The sequence below is a fragment of the Periophthalmus magnuspinnatus genome, chromosome 22 (assembly GCF_009829125.3).
Source record: "Periophthalmus magnuspinnatus isolate fPerMag1 chromosome 22, fPerMag1.2.pri, whole genome shotgun sequence".
Lineage (NCBI taxonomy): Eukaryota > Metazoa > Chordata > Actinopteri > Gobiiformes > Gobiidae > Periophthalmus > Periophthalmus magnuspinnatus.
The window spans coordinates 899,372-920,522 of NC_047147.1; the positions used below are offsets into that span (position 1 = coordinate 899,372).

Here is a 21,151-nt window from a genome sequence, read left to right on the forward strand (position 1 = left end):
AAATAGGTTCAACACTTGGGTATTGTAAATTTGGGGATTTCTTTCAAAAACAGTGAATCTCCCTTGAAGATACACAGGCCCCTGCCCTCCATTTCAAACTAGGACAAAGTCTAGAATGTGAATGCAACCTTAAAGTGTATACAAGAGATTAGACTACTTATTTTACTGAATAATAAACATCATTTTTATTAAGAGTTTAATAACCTGTTGACTTTTTTTTTAACTTCCTGGTTAAGTACAAGCAGCAAATATGACATAGAGGTAATTCCAAAGACTGTATGTATAAATGGATATAGCTAACCTGCTAGCCACTGCATTCTAAATAGGAAGTGAGCATGGGCGCGCTTCCAGCTCCATCGACTCCACTTCACTTTACATTGAAAAACTGTGTCCCCTCTCTCTGTAACTGCTACTGTCAGACTTGTCATTTTGGTCTTTTTTATTACGCTATTGTGTCTCTAAATTAAGATATGAGGCGTTACCTTCAACAGCCTCTCTCTGGATTGGCTCTTTGGTTGCTATGATACTCGTGCTTGGAATTCCTAATATGAAACTCGGCACCAAATTGTCCCCTATAACTGCTAGCCTCAATGCTTCATTTAACTGGAGCCAAACGCTGTGGGTGAAATCACGCTCACTTAGTCTACTTCTTTAAAAACTCTACAGGTAATTTCATCTCTGTTACCTAGCAACCATAATGTTAACAAGGGTCAAAACTGATCTAATTTGCACACTACTATAATGAGAGATAAAAATAAATGATAAGTTAACTGATTAAAATTATGATAAATATTTAGCACATGTCCCACCAGTCCAAGTCAGAATTAGAAAAACATGGAAATCTGCATATGCAGTAATTTAAATCCATATAAAACATCACTATTTACCTGTCATTGCTGTGGTTTTGTCTCTCTGAGGTCCTGGGTGCGTTTGATACATGTCTCCTCTCTCTCTTGAATCATGCAGGGTTGGATACAACTCCTCCGTCTCCCTGTGCGGCTGTGAAAGATCCAAGTGCTCCAAATCCGAATCCAGCTCTCTCGCTCTCCTCTCCAACTCCGTCAAACTCAGCTCCGAAGCCGCGGACGAAGGCGGATGAGAACCTCCGAAACCAATGGGCGGGCGAAGCAGCGGCCATCTTTGTAAGGACCCAGAAAGAGAATCCGCATCTCCCTCCCCTTCAATATCTCCTCCTCTTTTTTCCCAACCTTCCTCATCCCATAAAGTGTTGACAATTCCTAAAACGTCATCCCAGCTGTCTCCCTCATCACGATATCGGACAGGTTCGATATCTGGTTCCTCAATGCTGAATTTTGCCACAACTTCTTCTAGTTCACTGTCTTGCTGGTCAAGTAAATCTTCACAAATTGTCACGCCTACATCCCGTACCTGCTCCATCTGGACTTGAGTCTCCAGTTTACTTTCATGTTGAATTTTCAGACTGATTTCAGGCACATCTTGCTTTATTTCTTTGATCAGGTCAGTGTGGATGTCAAAATTTTCCTTCTCAAAAATAGTCACGTCTACTTGCTTTGGTCTCTCTAGACTCCTGTCTTCTTTCACTGACTCCTTTGGCTTTTTGGGCTCTTTTTCCACACTTTTCTCTCTCCCTTTTGGTTTTTGCGAATCGTCTTGCTCCCTCACAACCCTCCAACTTTCTAAATTTTGTTCTTTTAGAGATGCTCTCCCCACGGGACTTATTCCTTGTCCCATTTCAAAATGAGACGGCTCTTTCAGTGAACACCTCCCAACAATACCAGTTGAATTTGTGATATTAGAAAGTGGATTTTCAGAGTGATGCAGTTGATGTTGTCCGTGAGGTCGCCTTTTCTCCAATGCAGTTAACACAGAGGGCAGAGGGGGCAAAATTGGCAAATTATGCAATGCCCCCCCTTGGCGAACCGTTCTTTTTCGCACCATCATTCGACGCGGCCATGTTGATTCGATACCGTCGGCTGGTGTAGGGGACTCTAAACCACGTAGACCTCTGCTTAGTACTCCTGGACGTGATCCGGTTGCAGTCCCTGGTCTAGACCGAGAACTGGACTTGGATTTTGATGACTTGTGTTTGTGAGATTTCGAGCCTTTGTGGACGTGTTTGGAGTCAATTTTATCAATATCTATTGACTTCTTTTCAGGCTTATCCTCAACCTGTGAATCAGTAGTTTCATTTGCTGTTTCGTTGTTTACTAAAGCATTCTCTGTCTCTTCCTTTTGAACTTCTATAACAACTTCATTTGGATTTTTACTTTTTACATCAATGTCATTTCGCTGCTCCTCTTGCACTGGCTCAGCTATGGAGACAATGAATTCCTCTGTGTTAGCATTAGGGTCTGGTGTAGCTTCTACCAATGCGTCACTCTCTATTTGAGCTTTATTCATGTTGTCCTCGACTTGTTTTATAGTCTCCACTGGTGTCTCATTTTCAACAGCTTCGTTTGGAGGAGGGGTCGTTGTTTCAATATTATGGATTTCTTTCTCAATTTCTGGTTGAGTTGGCTGCATAAACTCTGGAATGGACTCAGTTTTGGATATCTTTGTACACATATCCATACTCTTTCCTCTATGTGAGTCTCTATGATTGACAACCGAAGATGCTCGCTCAACTTGCATCCCCGATTGAACTCTGCCCTCCAAATCTCTCCCGATTGGTCTTGTTTTAACCTGTGACCCCATTTTAACTTCATTTTTGAAACTAGAACGTGACCCATTATTATGCTTGCTCCAGCTTTCTGCTCTATGTCTGTCTTGCATCGGCATCATATCGGCGTCGGATACATGGCAAATTTCACTAACTAAACGTGGTAGACAGCTAGGTTTGCCATCAACGAGAACCATCCCTCCACTTAGACAATCTGGTCCAACTTTAGAACCAGCTCTGTTCCTGCCAACTGCTCCGGTGCCCATTCTCGGTGCTCCACTTGGAGATGGCGAAGGTGAGGGTTGCGGTAGGAGCAATGGGGTTGTATCTAACATCGGATCAGGTTCTAGGAAAACCGAATCCCTGTCAGATCTTAATGGAACTGGTCTGCCGTATCCAAAAGTCCCAAATGAATTCTCCCTCCTCTCTCTTTCCCTTGCTCGCTCCCTCTCCAGCCTCCCTCTCTCTCTTTCTCTCTCCCACTCTCGCTGCGCCCACCCTCTCTCCATCTCTCTCTCCCTTTCTCTCTCCCTCTCTCTCTCCCAGTCTCTCTCATTGCGCCCCCAGCCTCCTCCACCTCCTCCTCCTCGGTCACGCAAGTCTTGTTCCAAATCGTGTGCAGACAACTGCACCAGTTGAGCCCTGTAGGGAGATCTGCGTAACTCATGCGGAGGTGACATCCTTAGGCTTTGAGTTTGAGAGTAATGTCTTGATGGTTGCATTATGTGAGGGGGAGAGCATCTTAAACTTTGTGTTTGGCTTGGTCGTGGTTTAGCTGGGGAGAAAAAAACTGGTGTGTGGTATCCTGAAGACAGAGGGGAACCAGAAAACGGGGAGATGAGTGGAGAGGTTAGCGATGAATTTTGTCCCGCTGACGGTGGGTAGTGTCCTGGATTCAAATACGCCCCTCCTCCCCTGTCTAGCATATCCGCGGTAGTCATTTCCATACACTCCATCTGCTTTGGGGGTGTTACAACTTTCCACGAATGCCTACTTTCTCTGCTCTTAGTGCTGTCTCCATGGTGATGGAGGTGATGATGGTGGTGATGCTTTTTGGAGGAGGAAGAAGAGATCCCCGGCGCAGAGAAGGAGGACATAGCCGGCGATACGGATCTGTAGTCTCCAGATGGCAGACACATAGCGTCAATATCGTGACCTTCTAGTTTTAACGAATCAAAAATCGCTCTTTCATCCAAGCGTCGTACAAACGAGGGATTGGGAGTTAGCGAGCGGGGTTGTTGGTCGAACATGTCACCGGGACCTCTGCTAATTCTCAATGAACCGCTTGTAGAGTAAAAGCTACTATCACTTCCTGCATCACAACGTACAGACCCCCCGTGATGATGGTGGTGGCTGTCAATTTGCTGGTTTATGCACATCGTATCGTAGATTGACCTTTGCGGTACGTAGCCATCCCCGTACCCTCCGTCTATACCAATGTCCCGGCCTCCCACGCCCACGTCACCGCCAAATCCGTGTTTCTCCAGGCAGCAGGAGCTCTTCCTGAAACACCCGGGCCGACTCAGAGGCTTGCCCATGATTGGCTGATTGCCTGACGGTGGGAGGGACTTGTGGGAGGCGCGAGTGAAGTTAGAATTGTGAATGGTGAACGTTGGTGCGTGTCACTAATTTTGGGAAACTTGGTCCATGGCAACTGCGATCGCAAACGCCATGGTAACAAATAAAAATAAAATCTTACAAAAAATCAAACTTGAAATCACTATCCTGCAACCCAGCTGAGAACATCCATAGTATATTTGTGGTAGAAAGAGGTTTAGTCCTGTGTTGTCTTCATAAATAGGCGTTATCCATAGTAATGTCAGTGCATTGTCACTCCCACTCTTGTTTTCTATGCAGCATTCTGTTTATTTTGGTTGTTTATTGTTCTGGCTATTTGTACAGAGCCAATTAAGTCTTTATCCAACGGAGCGATTGTCAGTCAGGCCCGAGCAAAGGAGTGACGATTCAAATCACCTCTTTTTTGTAGATTTTCTGGCTGTGGGAAAGAAAAACAAACAAAACATCATTTCAACACAGCTAAAAATACATTTTGTAGTATAGCTCACCGAGTTGGAATTTCAGAATAGCTGATATTGTAAGGTAACAGTTAAAGATGCACTATGGAACTTTTCTGGTGGAGGGTACGACACCTGGTTGTCTCCATGGAGATGTTATAGCTTTGCCTGATATGGTCTACACTATAGGATTAAATTATCTACCACCATGGAGACACCTGCATGCCAAGGTCTTTGGAGAGGTAAGGAGCTCACAGTAAGAAATGGAAGACAGATAAGTTTAATTTCATACTCATACAAGGAGACAAAGCCCCAGGAGACAATCTACTGTTTAATGGTTTTGTATAATGTTATGCAAATTATTATTATTTTTTTTAATTTATTTCAGAGATAATTCACATTATTCAAATTCATATGATTCTTCTTTTTTTTTAATCAGCTTTTAAGCAGTTCTTGAGGTCAAAATAAGTCTGGTGAGTACCATCTGCATCTAATTATAAACTATTTTATTATCAGATAATCAGGAAGTGTGTGTTAGCATACTAGTTTGTTGTTAGCATTACAGTCACAGCAAAGCTCCGCTTTGGTCTCTGAGAGTTGTGAAAAGCACTTATAAACTCATCATGGTGAGTAACTAGGATGCTCTGAATGCATAAGGTAAATAAGGAGTAACTTTGGACCACTGCAAACTGTTTAAAATGAACTAGTTCTGTTTTTCATGTTTTAAAGACAGAAAAAAGAGGTATAGCGCCTTTAATTATCTCTGAGTCACGACTGCAGCCCTAGAACACTACACTATTGTCTACGTAAGCTGCTTTATTAATTCATGTGTGTATTGTTAAAAAGGTCAGTGCATTTTTTACTTTTATAATGGCCCCCACTAAGACCCCCTCGGCTCCGCTCCAAAAGTGCAGGGCTAATTGCTCAGGGGTGCTGTTCATTTCAGTGCAGCCCTGGACATTTAAAAGGCCTTTAGAGAAAGCAGAGCCCATAGCTGTTTATTATAATGATGTTTAGAACAAGGATCAGTCAGTTTGACATTGTCACAATATTGATATCCAGATACTGATAATGAAACAAGATCTTCGTCTGAAGCATCTGCACTGAAACATAAACAGGACATTTTACTTGTTCTTAATCAGAGTTTGTTCAAGACCAGTTGGTCATTTTAAAGGTACAGTATGTAACTTTCTGGAGGTGGCACGTCGTCTGTATAATTCCATATAGATTAAAAGTTAAAACCATACTTTGGAACATTCTTCATAGAGATAGTTAAGTTTTAGGCCATATTGTTGAAGACTATAGCAGAGGAACAACATTTCCATGGAAACAAGCTGGTAGAGGTCCTCCTTTACGTCAAATAAGAGTCATCTCTGTGGAGGTGCGAGCATGCTCACTCAAAAAAATATATATATTATTTTTGTCTATTTTTGCCTAAGAAGTTATATTCTGTGGCTTTAAATATACAAAAAATACATTATATTGTCCCCAATGTTATTATCATGATCTGTACTGAGTTTCAAACCATTCCTACAGTTTTAAATATTACAGCTGTGACAACACTAAATGTGCCAGGACTTTTTGTAATTCAAAATGTGTCATTAAAATGAGTGTGTCATTAAAATTTCTGATATTAAAGGTTCCATATTATGCAAAACTGACTCTTGTGAGTTTAATCTATGTTCTAATGCTGTTCCCTCCTCAAAAACAGACCTGGAGTTGTGTTTTGTTTAATTCACACATGTTTATTATTAGTCTGTTTATATCTCCAAAGCTCAAAATGCTCTGTTCCACCTTGTGATGTCATGAAGTGGTAGTTTTCAAGTTAACAGTTCCTTTTACCTGTTCAGTAGAGATCGGAAATTCCAGACCTGAAATGATCCAAATGATTCTAGTGAACACGTATGAAGTTTAAAAACACAGTGGAGCACTTCCTGTATTACCACATGATGACATCACAAGGTGGACCAGAGTGTTTTCAGTTTGAGAGAAGAACTCAGCCTAAATATGCAGTGTTTGTGTGTTAAACTGTGCTGAGGAAACAACATTAGAACAGAGATCAGCAAACAGCCTTATATGAACCTTTAACTGCAGTTTGACTCAGAAAATCAGGGTTACAAATTATTACGTTTGAAAACGACACAATTACCAAATCGCAAAGGCTGCAATTTCAAAATCTCCTGTTTTATTCTGCATGAAAACTGCTAACCCTGTAGTTTAGATCTGTCCAAGCATGTTCTGAAATGATCAAAGCTAAAAACATAAAAAGGGTCCCATATTTTGAAGTTGATGAAATAAACACGCAACAGTCTTTACCAGGGTCAGTTTCCTGATAACAGAGCGAATGCTCTCTGTGATTTCACGATGAACGAATGCCTCAAAACGCCAATGGATTTTAAATAGAGCTTTTGCTTTGAAAGTATATAGAAATATTGTATATATGTGTATATACTGTGAACATACAGTGATTTCAAACCTCTAAAATACTCAGCTTGGAAACAAAATGAGCCAAAGATTTTCAAATAGTTACATAATGCCCACATGGAAATTCTCCAAAAGATCCCATCAAATTTTCCTTCCCACTCAGAAACTAATCTTTCTAAAATCCCAATTTGCATGCATTACCGCTGTCTCTCTAATTAGCAGCACGGCGTGAATCAGTCTATTAGCAGATGAAATAGTCTCCTACCTCATGTCCTGTCTCCTTGTCTCCTCGCTCCTTATCTCCTTTCTCCTTATCTCCTCAGTGACTATTCTTAAGCATCTTTTCTTATCATCTTTTCATCGTGGCACCTGCTCCTCATGTCGATCAATACAAAAGTCATAACCTTAGCTAGCCCGATCGCTAACGCTATCAGAATCCACAATGTAAATAGTAGCTAGCATCTTTGTTTTATTCTTACCGGTGTCTGCTTTTCCACTGCTACTGTCGCTTCCCCTTGTACATCTAGGCTGCTCCTGTCTCCGTCCTCTCTCTCTCTTTCTCTCTCCCCCTCCCTCTTTCTATCTTCCTCTCCTCCGCTCTCTCTCTCTCTCTCCCCACAGTGAATCATGCCTTCTGTCAGTGAAACGTTTTTATTTTTTTTTCAGACAAGCTCGCTGCCAACCAACACACCAACGCATACCCTCAACCACCTCCTCCTCCTCTCTCTCGCTCTCTCTCACTCCATCTCTCCTCCATTCTTCCATTCACTTTCATTTCAATCCACCTATCCATCTTCTATCTCTTCGAGCGTGCCCTTTCTATCTCTCTATCCATTCATCACATCCCAACTCCAGCTTGGGGGCTTTACGACCTTTTTGGCAACACAAACTTGCCGGTTTCTCCCATCTGCTGCTATAGCCTCCTTCTCTCCTCCCTCCTCCATCCTTCCTTCCTTCCTTCCTTCCTTGTCTCCTTTCCTATACCCTGATTCTGTCTAGATTTAGTTTGACCTGAACGAGCCCCCCTTGGGAAATCATCGCAACTAAACGATTTCGAAATGAGATAACGCACAAAGTAAGAACGAAACGGCGTTGTCTACCAAACGTTCTATATCTTTGTGTTGTACTGGCATTGTATTTTTTCCATGTTAAAATCACCCACTCGTTTTCTCTCTACTCTGGCTCTTATGGCCCTCTCAGCCTGGCCTCTCCCTCCCACTCCTCACCTCACTGTTAATGCAACGCACACCACTGTGGAGGCGAACGAGACACAGGCAACGATATGCCCATAGAAACAGCACACAACTGTATACGAGCCTCTGCCGCCTGCTTATCGCTATGGGAACGGTATAGCTTTGCCAGAAATGTTCCACAATATCGCATTAAACATGTTGAATAAATGTTTGTTGCCAACGGAAACGCATACAGTAGCTCAGAGAGAATAGTGCTCAAGGAGAGAGAGGTTAAAGCCATGTTAAACGTATCTATATCCATGGAGACGACCAGACCAACTTACAGGTCAGATCTATGGTGAGGTGAGCCCACTCACAATGTTCAAGGAGAGAGAGAGTGTCGTAAAGAGTGACGGAGGGACCAACGATTCAGATGTGAATGAAGGTAGACAGAGCAGACAGTTGGTAGCGGTGTTGTATGCAGTAGTCTTGGAGCAGGATACACAAACAAATAAACCGGACCATAACATGAAGATAAACCGGAGCATGACATGAAGATAAACCGGACAACACAGATGACAAGATGATCTGGTCCTGAGTGTCAGATTCTCAGTCCTTTTGTACTAACAGGTGAAGACTTGATTGCTTGATCAGTGGGTGTGCTGAGGTGGTGCCAGAGTCTCTGTCCAGCTCCAGGTTCAAACACAGGGGGAAAACAGCACAGAACACACAAAAAACCCAAATCCTGACAGAAAGAGGTTAAAGCTGTGTTAAATGTTTCTATATCCATGGCAAACTGGCCAACTTACAGGTCAGATCTGTGGAGCGGCAAGTCCACTCACAATGTTCAAGGAGAGAGAGAGATAGAGAGAGAGGTTAAAGCTGTATTAAACTTATCTATATCCACGGAGATGACAAGACCACTGTGGAACATCCAAGATCCAAGTAAAGCAAAAACATCTCCATGGAGACAATCAAGTGGGGGACGCTCTACCAGAAATGTTACTTTTAACGGTGCTGTACCTGAACTAGTTCATTTGAAACAGTTTGCAGTGGTTCCAAAGCTATTCCTCACTTACCTTATGCATTCAGAGCATCCTAATTATTCACCACGATGAGTTTACAAGTGCTTTTCACAACTCAGAGACCAGTGCGAAATTTTACAGTGACGGTGAAGCTAATAATTACTAGTATTCTAACGTGCACTTCCTGATTATCTAACAATAACATGCTTTCTAGATTGATGCAGACATGATGCAGCAGACTTATTTTGACCTGAAGAGCTGCTAACAATATATCTGCATGTGGCAAGTTTTCCTCAAATACATGGGTGAAAAAAAATTGTGTACAAGACCTTTAATGAAAGCCCAACCATTAGCTTTGGACGCTAACAGCTGCATGCACTTTTATGAATAGCATGGGGCTACTAATGTTGTACAGTGTATTTTTAGTGCACTGTGTGCCCCACCCCCCAAAAAACACACACACAGAAGGGAGACTAGATGGATGTGATCATAGAGATAAACAAAAAGAGAGAAGGGTGAAGTGACATAAGCAGTGGTAGCAGTAACCACATTGGATTAAATGTTTGTTGCCCACGGAAACGCATACAGTAGTTCAAAGTAGTGTTCAAGGAGAGAGAGGTTAAAGCCGCACCAACGAGCTTTGGATCTTTATCATTTTGTTTCAACAGTGGGTCCATGGGTAAAGTATTTACCTATTGAATGAATGTACACACGGTTGGCAGTTCAATCCCAGCTCCATTTTGCTCATGGGCAAGACGCTTTACCCACCTTACCTGGTATGAATGTGTGTGTGTTTGTGAGTGTATGTGTGTGCTGGTGGTGGTGAAGGGGGGGCATGCAAACTCCACACTGAATTGTTCCACATGGCTCGGTAATCGAACCTGTTACTTTTTCGTTGTGGACTGAGAGAGCTAACCACTACACCACCATTCCCCACTTAACAACATCTCTTCACTATTTTCAGCTCCTTTTAATTAGGTGTCCAGGCTGAAATGGAGTACTTCATTTGGGCTTGATTGTTTGGCAGATAGTGTTTTTCTGGCCCTTGTACAAGTTAAATGCAATATCCCTTCTCTTCTCATTAACTGCCGATTATGCCCCAGGGCAGAGTATGAGAGTGTGGCTGCATTTTACACCTCCCACTAACATAATGACAGTATCTGCCTATGCTATTAATCTAATTCTAATCAGTTTTCCAATCATTACATATCCTCTGTCAGTGAAAACATGTGGTTTAGAGCAGACCACAGACTGTATAAAGAAGTGGACTAAGTGAATGTGACGTCAACCATAGATGAGGCCAGCAGGTATAGGAGTGAATTTGGAGCAGAGTTGCATAATAGGAAATCCAACTGCGAGTATCATAGCAACCAAAGAGCCAATCCGGAGCGAGGCTGTTGAAGGTAATGTTCCTTCCTTCCTGTACTGCTGGTTTAGTGGGGAGTGGGCACTCAAACAATGCTAATGCTAATGGGAGCAAGCTCGGCGAAAAAAAGTGCCTCATTTGTCTGTTATTATTGTTCATATCTTGATTGACACAATAGTGAAATAAAAACCCAAGGATTATTTAGATCGAGTCTGACAGCAGCAGTTACAGAGAGAAGGAACACACTTCTTCATTGTAAAGTGAATTGGAGCCAGAGTTGTTGGAGCTGGAAGTCTCCCTGTTTCATGGAGTTTTAGTGCAGTTTTGCATGTTTGTTTTTTTTACAGTGTATGAACGTGCATTGTGTTCTGCGTCCTGATTGGCTAAAGGACTGTAGACCACTGTCAATCAATCTCCTCCGTGCCGTGTCTCCTGTACAGTACAGCCAGATTTAAATAAATGTTGGATCGCAGTGTGACTCCCTGACAAAACCCACAATGTCGATGAAATGTTCTGCACCAACAAATTTCAGAAAGGTTTTGGACTTAAGTGTTTCTCTGCACAGATCTCTGCTGATACCGCTGGAGCAGAGGCACATGAACAACACATTTAAAGTGATCATCGAGGAAGGGAATTATATAATGTACAAAGGTTTGAACTTTGAAAGAGAGAAATGTGAGAAATGTGAGAAAATGTTAATGCCTGTCTGAGAAAAGTGTATAAAGTGTGTGGCGAGGGGTTTTACAGCCTTAAAATATATATAATAATTGTAAAAAATAAAACTTACTACTTTGCGGATTTCGCCTATTGTGGGCTATTTTTTGAATGTATACCCCACGATAAACAAAGGACCACTGTACAGCCTATGGAGCAGACGGAAGACTTTGGAGGAAGAAATCGGCCTAGTTTATGTAGAAGAAATGAAGAAGAAAAAGTATGGTCACATTACCTGCCTTAAGGTTAACAACATTTATACAGGCAAGGTGAAGGTGAAGTGTCTCACTTAAGGACACAAGAACAATATAGTTACTTAGGAGAGCGGATTTCAACCCACCCACACAAACACATTTATAAAGGTTAAGTGAGAAGTGTCTTGCCAAAGGACACAACAGTAGTGTGGGATTGGAAGTTCCAACACAAACACTAAATAAAGTTGGATTTAATTCACACTGAGTTAAGTGTATTGCCCGTGGACAATAAGGACTATGGGATAATGGGATTCAAACTTACAATGTTATTAACAGAACTGCTCAACTTTCCAAGCCAAATGAACACACAGCATACGGCACTTTGGAGGTTTGTTCTTTCCTTTGTTTTCCTTCAAAGTTAGATTTTAATTTAAAGCCACAATATGTCACTTTTTTGCCCAAAAATAAACAAAAATAAAAGCAAAAAAAACATGGACTCTTGGCATGCATCTCCATAAACCTGAGTCTCAATGTCATTCCATTGTCTATAACACACCAGAGTAGAGCATAAAATGTATCTATCTCCATGGAGAAAGTTCAGAAATAATTGTATAATTGTTGTTCTAGCATGATTTGTATGTTTTATTCTACTGCTGTTCTTTTTGCAACCACAGACTGTATAAAGAAGTGGACTAAGTGAGTGGGACGTCACCCACAGGGTTCTGCTCCAGATGAAGCTCATCGAGGTTAGCAGTTAAAGGGGTGAATTTGGAGCAGAGTTCCATATTTGGAATTTTGACGGCAAGTATCATAGCAACCAAAGAGCCTATCCAGAGTGAGATTGTTGAAGGTAATGTCCTTTCCCTCCCACACCACTGGTATAGCAGGGAGTGGGTGCTTAGAACGCTGTCAGTCAAATCTGTTAACACTAGCAAGAGTGACCTTGGGGGAAGAAGGCGCCTGATTTGTATGTTTATATCTTGAATTTATCTTGAAAAATAGCAAAATGAAAACCCAGGCTCACTGCAGCAGTTATAGAGAGAGGGGTGACAATTCTTCAATGTAAAGTGAATTGGAACCAGAAGTGCACCCATGTTCACTTCCCATTTGAAACGCAGTGGCTAGGAGGTTAACTATGTCCATTTATATATAGAGTCTATGGTTGCAACACTGAAAATTCCTCATGGCAAGACAAATCTTGTGCTGTCATTCCTGCTGCAGTGATCAACAGACAAAAAACTCAAGTGATTACCAGAAAAAGCCTGTTACTCTCGATCTTCCCCAAAAAACGAAACCAGAACATTTGATACGATCTGAAATCAAATAAATGAATACAAAACGGAGTGATGCAGCAGACTCTACCTCACAGTTTGACTCATCCTTGTCCTTGAGTTAAATGTGAAATGAAACACATGGAACCTTTTGTTTGAGCAGCTTCAGCTCGTGTGCAAAATACAACATCACAAAACGAAGCAAATCTGAGCGGCGCTAATGGCGATTTGAGCCAAAATGAGCCTCTATCTGCCTGTGCAATAAATCAAATTCTAATCAGTGATCAGTTTGGGTCTTTTTAATGGAGAGGCCAGCAGCATACACAGATAACGCATGCTGTTGTAGAGCAGACCATAGTCTGTGTAAAGAAGTGGACTAAGTGAATATGATGTCACCACAGCATTCAGCTCCAGTTAAATGAAGCTCATCAAGGCTAGCAGTTATAGTGACCAATTTGGAACCTAATTCCGACTGCGAATATCATAGCAACCGAAGATCCAATCAAAATACATCACATAACGAGGGGTTGAGAATCTGAGTGGCGCTAATAGCAATTTGGGACAAAATTAGCCACTGTAAAAATGAATAACAACAAAATATTGAAATGAAAAGCTAACAAAGCAGGGTCAAGGTTGTGTGAAAACACAAAGATAAAAAGAGATGGGTTTTCATAGCAAAAAAAACATAAATAACATGGTATACTTTACATGATTTACTTATAAAATAGAAGGAGCTAGAACTAGAGCTGTGTATAGCAAACAATGAAGTTCAAATCTGAGCTGTGTAGTTAAAAACATTTAAATCAACATTCAGTCATTTCTAATGGTCAGTGGTCAGTTTGGGTCTTTCATGGCGAGGTCTACAGCCAATCCTCTGTCAGTAAAAACGCGCGTTTACGACCCAGCTCAGCCACAGTGAGGGAGGAAACAAAAATACATGGAAAAATGGTAATTAACAGGAATGTAAAAGATAATTTAACAAAAGGGAGCATGAAAATAACCAACTAAACTACAAAATCACAAAAACCATGAGCGTCTCAATAATAACAAGTCACATTGGCCTGTAAACAAAATCGAAAACGAGACGCTCATAAAGCACAAATAGACCAGTGTGTAAAGGTGAAGTTACCTCTTATATAATTAACATACAGTTTATGAGACGCCATAGTAAGATTATACACTTTTATTTTGGAACTTCCAGTGTGAGCGGAAGTAATGGAAAAATGGAAATTAGCTTGATATACAGAGAGGACACAAAGAAAAGGCAAAAAAACAGAAAAGCAAAAACAACATACAAGAACACTGTCTATGTTGATTCACTATGTTTGCAGAGGTAAACAACGGTCCCTCTACTGACAGAGTTTCTGCTGCAGTGGGCCCAGAGCAATGGGCTAAACAGACTAAAATACTGTCTGAGGTCCAAACACTTCCCCAAGTACAAGCTGTTTGTAGGTCAGTCTGGCTGGTCATTTGGCTGTCTTAGCTCAGAGAGGTTCTTCTTTACATTAGCATATGAGTAAAGGTAAGATTATCAAACAATCGACATGTGAAGTCAAACAGCAGACATGTCCGTGTGATCCATAGCAAAAGAAAAATATAAAATCTGTAAACCGGACAAAAAGTTTCAGAGTGAAGGCTGCTCGTCCAAGCCGCTTCTTCAGTTCTGGTCAGATTACAGCTGGACACTGCCTTATATCTGTCTGAAGGAGGCGCTAACTACACTGAAACTGTAAACAGCTACTGTTCTCAGTTTCTGTTTATCGGCCAGGTCTATTGAGTCATACTTAGTCATTCAGGTATATAAACATCAGGTATGTAAATGGAAACACAACACACCCCTAATTATTGTTATTATCATTATCATCATCATCATTATTATTATTATTATTATTATTACTTAATTTTTTTCTCTTTTTCTCATTTTTCTTCCCATCTATATTCTCTATACGGTCCTTTCTCACTTACAAATGACCAGTAGTAGCACTCTCCTCTGCCGTCTCCACCTTACCCCGCTCCAAAATCACGGAAATGTCACACACACACACAACACAGACTTGTCACATAAAATTGTAAATCGGTATTTTGTCTACAAACCATGTTACGTCTTGGTATGTCTTGTATGTCTTACCATTACTTGTCACTATTATATGTGTATGGTCACTATGTTTGTATGCATCTTGCATCAGATAAAAAATAAAATGAAATGTAAACACACAAATGTACCTGTTCCTGTGAGACAAAAGGAATCTTGGACAATAGAAAAACTACACAGGATACTAACATTTCTAATTTATTTTATTTTATAAATGTGTATCTGAGTGTACTGTGTAATGTGTACTTTAAAGTAATATGGTCATTATATGGACATATGGTCATTTCTGGTGTTTGTTTTTGTCTAGCTCAGGGGTGGGCAAACGTTTTAACACACGGGCCACAATGGGTTCTAAAATTTGACAGAGGGGCTGGACCAGGTTATATATATTATATATATATGTGTATAACCTGTGTATAATAGCAAAGCATGAATATGCAAGGCTCATTGTACAAATTGTTTTCCAAATGCATTAATTAAATTAATAATAAATTTATTACATTTCAGTTAAATAAACACATACGCATAAGGTAACACATGGTCTTATTAATCTGGCCCACCAACGTGGTTGGGTGGGCCGGATTAATAAACCTGTAGGGCCGTGTGTGGCCCCCGGGCCATAGTTTGCCCATGTCTGGTCTAGCTCTACATTGGTTTGATGAAAGGGAGTAGAAAAAATACATTTAACTATCAGTTCTGCCCTTCTCAATGTGACTGGATGCTATAGTGTCACACACAAAGTCAGACACATGCAACTGAGACACATACAAAATGAGCAGCATCCTCAAGCAGTTGTGGACAATCTCCTTAAACAGGGACATGGTGACGTGCACGATTGGCCAGGATTCCACGGGGAAAGGGGACAGGACTCAAGCACACACAAAACATAACTGTCATGATGCACGCAATTCTGTCTCCTGTGTTGTTTCCCTGGCCGTGTTCCAATTCGCCAAATGCGCCTTTTGAAGGTTCCCTTTGAAGTACTCCTCAAAGTGTAGTTTGAAGGTTCCGGAAGAGAATCTGCCCTCCTCAGTGTAGCCGCCCTCTTGCTGAAGTGGGACAGGCCCACACCACGGACCGCACTTGCACCGTTGTCTTTGAGCGTACGATACGTACATTACGTACGTTATTTTTAATTATTTATTATTTAATCCCTCCCCGAACCGCCACCTTAACGTGGTGGAGGGGTTTGAGCACCCGAATGATCCTGGGAGCTATGTTGTCGGGGGCTTCATGTCCCTGGTAGGGTCACCCATGGCAAACAGGTCCTGGGAGACGGGTCTGACTAAGAGCGGTTCAGAAGACCTACATGAAGAGAAAAAGAACAAGGCCAGTTACGTCACCCGGACTGGCATTGCCAGGGCCCCACCCTGGAGCCAGGCCTGGGGTGGGTGCTCGGCAGCGAGCGCCTGGTGGCCGGGCCTTTCCCCACGGGGCCCGGTCGGGCCCAGCCCGAAGGAACGACGTGGGGCCGTCCTCCCGTGGACCCACCACCTGCGGGAGGAGCCATGCGGGGCGGTTGCAGAGAAATCCGGGCGGCAGTCGAAGGCGGGGACCTCGACGACCGGATCTCCGGACATAGCTCTGGGGACATGGAATGTCACCTCGCTGGGGGGAAGGAGCCTGAGCTTGTGCGGGAGGTTGAGCGTTACCGGCTTGATATAGTCGGCCTCACCTCCACGCACAGTTTGGGCTCTGGAACCCAACTTCTTCAGAGGGGTTGGACTCTCCATTTCTCTGGCGTTGCCCGCGGGGAGCGGCAGCGAGCTGGTGTGGGCTTGCTCATTGCCCCACAGCTCAGCCGCTGCGTGTTGGGGTTCACTCCGGTGAACGAGAGGGTCGCGTCCCTGCGCCTTCGGGTCGGGGACAGGTCTCTCAGTGTTGTGTCGGCCTACGGGCCAAACAGCAGTGCAGAGTACCCGGCCTTCTTGGAGTCCCTGGCAGGGGTACTAGACAGTGCACCAACCGGGGACTCTGTTGTTCTCCTGGGGGACTTCAACGCCCATGTGGGTAACGACAGTGACACTTGGAGGGGCGTGATTGGGAGGAACGGCCTCCCTGATCTGAACCCGAGTGGTGTTATGTTATTGGACTTCTGTGCTAGTCACAGTTTGTTCATAACAATTACCATGTTCGAGCACAAGGGTGTCCATCGGTGCACGTGGCACCAGGACACTCTAGGTCGGAGGTTGATGATCGACTTTGTTGTCGTGTCATCTGACCTCCGACCGCGTGTCTTGGACACTCGGGTGAAGAGAGGGGCTGAGCTGTCAACTGATCACCACCTGGTGGTGAGTTGGATCCGCTGACGGAGGAGGAAGCCGGACAGACCTTGCAGGCCCAAGCGCATTGTGAGGGTCTGCTGGGAACGTCTGGCGGAGCCCTCTGTCAGGGGGGTCTTCAACTCCCACCTCCGGGAGAGCTTCTGCCTGATTCCGGGGGAGGCTGGAGACATGGACTCCGAGTGGGCCATGTTCTCCACCTCTATTGTCGATGCGGCTGCTCGTAGCTGTGGTCGTAAGGTCTGCGGTGCTTGTCGCGGCGGCAATCCCCGAACCCGGTGGTGAACACCGGAAGTAAGGGATGCCGTCAAGCTGAAGAAGGAGTCCTATCGAGCCTTGTTGGCTCGTGGGACTCCTGAGGCAGCTGATGAGTACCGGCGGGCCAAGCGTGCCGCAGCTCGGGCAGTAGCAGAGGCAAAAACTCGGGGTTGGGAGGAGTTCAGGGAGGCCACGGAGGAGGACTATCGGACGGCCTCAAAGAGATTCTGGCAAACCGTCCGACGCCTCAGGAGGGGGAAGCAGTGCTTCACCAACACTGTTTACAGTGCGGGTGGAGAGCTGCTGACCTCGACTGGGGATGTTGTCGGGTGGTGGAAGGCCCCGGGGAAGACCCAGGACACGCTGGAGGGACTATGTCTCTCGGCTGGCCTGGGAACGCCTTGGGGTCCCACCGGAGGAGCTGGAGGACGTGTCCGGGGTGAGGGAAGTCTGGGAGTCCCTGCTTAGACTGCTGCCCCCGCGACCCGGCCCCGGATAAGCGAAAGAAAATGGATGGATGGATGGATGGATTATTTAATATAAGAAAAGTCAAGATGTCGTCATCACAGCCGTTTCTTTTTGTTTAGATTGAATATCAATTGGCAAATATAACGTTTAAGGTGATTTTTTTCTCATTTGTAGCTACTTCATAACTTTAACAAAATATACCTTGTGAAAACGTAATAACAGAGACAGAGGTAACAGTATCATTTTTACATTTATAGTCTATAAACCAGAGAACACTGATTAGTTGTACATATAGTGGGATATTGCACTTTAGCGACTCTGTATTTTGGCCAGTGGCTACACCACTTTAATAACAGTAGAGGGCACTGTTTCCCTTCAAAACCGTGCCAGTTCTTTTCCTCTTATAATTGTAAGGTATTTTCTAGCAGTGCAGCGCTACATCAAACTAGTATCTTGATTTACTAACACAAAGGTAAATGACACGTGCCCACGAGGGGGTGCAGACCTATGGAATGTACCAGAACACATGAAGATTTTGTGCACGTCTCAGGACTCTCTTCTGTCCTTTCTGGAGAGTCCGTTGCTTTATTGTTCACATTACCTGTGTGGAACTCATTAAACCTTCTGACTTTATGTTTCAGTCTCTTGGTCTTTGACACAATTTAAACGAACATTCTTACATTATTCTTATTGCAGTAATAATTTCTAATGATAATAATGTCTTCTTATTGTCTAGCAATAACTGCACATTCCTTTATTCCATATAACTCCCCTCCTTTTTAATCATCAAACACACGGCCTGTACTTATCTTTATTCAGATTCAACAGTTTCATTTCGCTCTGTTGTAGATGAGGTAAACCAGTACGAACATTTGAACGGGTATTAAGCAGCGGACTTCAGTTTCTTCTCTTTTTTGCGTAGCCGCGGTGCATGATGAGATATAGCAATGCCCAAAGTCTGCATGGATGCACGCTTAGGTTACGGCCGATCTCCATGGACACGGTGGAAAGGGCAGGGCAGGTTTGTCGGGCGCATTCAGTGGGGGGCATTGAATTGGGACAGCCCTTGTCGACGCACACTTCCAATGGTGATTCTAAGGCCATTTTGGCGAATTGAGACACGGCCCCTGTGTGCTTTTACCCTCCCTCACCTGCTTGAACCTGGAGCTGGGCGAAGTTCCTGGCTCCTCCCACGCACACCTGCATCCCATCAGCGCAATCACCACCACCTGCCGTGGATAAGAGAGGCCAGGACCAGACACTCGGTGCCAGATCGTTCGCGTGTCAAACGTGACTATTCCTGCTCGTCTTTTGTACTCTCTTGTTGCCTTTTTGATGCTGAAGGGATTTTTGTTGCCCTCAGATTCCTGATCCCTGGACCGTCCCAACTCCTCTGCCTCTGGCTCTGTTCCTGACCCCGTGTTTCTGCTCCGGTATTGTCTGTTTGTCTTAACCACCTTGTCTCGTCCTGGACCCCAGCTTGCACCCCGTTTCCCGCTCTGGTTCCCGCTCCCTGCCTTCGTTGCCCCTGTTCCTGTCTCCTGCTCCGGTACTGGTTACTCCCTGTTCCTGTCCTTGCTCTCCGCGACACATTCCCGGACTCTGGCTCGCACCCGGCACCTCGCCCCTCGCCGGTCTAACCTGTACTTGTCTGATATTTCACAAACTGTAAATAAACACTGCAAACTTGCCCCGAGTTCTACACTTTTTGGTCCCACCTGCACCAGCGTTACGACAATAATAGACAAATACTACAAGAGAAGAGAGCTGAAGGCTTGAGGCTGTAACTATGTGGTTTGGAGGAAGATGTATTATTTATGCTTTAAGTGTGTATTTGTTAATGTTCAGAAAATGTGCTTTTAATAAGACAAAATCAAAACCAACTAACTTCAACCAATTACACTGGAATTAAAACAAAACTGCAGCAGTATAGCCAGAATTCAAAGCTAAAAACATTAAAAGATTACAAATGTTGCTGTTATTCCCTTAAATGTCCCACCGTGTTGGCTACACTAAAGAGCAAAGGATCATGGGTAGTACCAATACAACACTCTGAACCTACAAGCTCACAGGTCCCATAGATACTGTAGTAGTTGTTAGAAGAGGTGTGTTGAGAAGTGCTTATAAACTCATCACAGTGCATAATTAGCAAGTTCAGAATGCTTTAGTAAAGTGAGAAATAACTGGACTGCTGCGAATCATTTGAATGTTTTTAAGATGGCAAAAATCACATAGAGTGCTTTTAAAATTCAGAATATTTGAATAGTGCTGGACTCCTTCGTCTGTTCAGTTTGGGTTGGTTGAATCTGGGCCAGTGGTTTTGCTTCTTGAGTTTGATTGACAGACGCAGACTGAGTCACTGCTTTTATTGTGTGTTTCTCTCTCTCCTTCTTCTCTCGATCTTTCTCACTGTCCCTCCTTCTCTCTTGCTCTTTCTCTCTCACCTTCCCTCTCTCTCTCTTTCCTTCTTTCTTGATCTTTCTTAGTCTCTCTCCTTCTCTCTTGACCTTTCTCTCTTTCTTCCCCTCTCTTCTCTATCTCGCGCTCTCTTTTTCCATTTTGGTCTCTCCTTCTCTCTTTCTCTCTCCCTAACTCTTATCTCTCTCTTTCTTCTTTGTTCTCTGTCTCTCCCTCATTCTCTCCATTCACTCTCTTTCCACTTTGCTCTTTCTCACCTTCCTGTCTCCTTTGTCGCTCTCTCTCTTTCTGTCTGTCTTTCTGTCTCTCTTTCTCTCTCCCACTCCCTCTCTCCGTCTCTCCATCCTTCTTTTTTTCTTTGCCCCCCTTTTCTCTCACTCCCTCTTTCTCTCCTTCTCTCTCATCCTCCTTCTCTCTCTGTCTGCATCTGTCTTTCTCCCTCTTTCTCTCTTTCTCTCCTTCTCTATATTGGTTTGATGAAAGGGAGTGGAAAAAATACATTTAACCATCAGTTCTGCCCTTCTCAATGTGACTGGATGCTATAGTGTCTCAAACACACAAAGTCAGACACATGCAACTGAGACACATACAAAATTAGCAGCATCCTCAAGCATCCATCCATCCATCCATTTTCTTCCGCTTATCCGGGGCCGGGTCGCGGGGGCAGCAGTCTAAGCAGGGACTCCCAGACTTCCCTCACCCTGGACACGTCCTCCGGCTCCTCCGGTGGGACCCGAAGGTGTTCCTAGGCCAGCCGAGAGACATAGTCCCTCCAGCCTCCCCTGGGATCAGAGAGAGGCTCTCCCGGAGG

General features: G+C 43.6%; 1 protein-coding gene across 1 annotated transcript; it reads right to left on the reverse strand.

Moving 5' to 3' along the window:
• Positions 1–879: 879 nt before the first annotated feature.
• On the reverse strand, positions 880–7,632 carry LOC129457351 (uncharacterized). Its single transcript, XM_055231248.1, has 2 exons — positions 7,560–7,632; positions 880–4,637 (listed from the first exon to the last, which is right to left on the reverse strand). Exon 2 carries the CDS (start codon positions 4,177–4,179, stop codon positions 880–882), a length of 3,300 nt encoding a protein of 1,099 aa, XP_055087223.1. The 5' UTR covers positions 4,180–4,637; positions 7,560–7,632.
• Between the last annotated feature and the right edge of the window lie 13,519 nt (positions 7,633–21,151).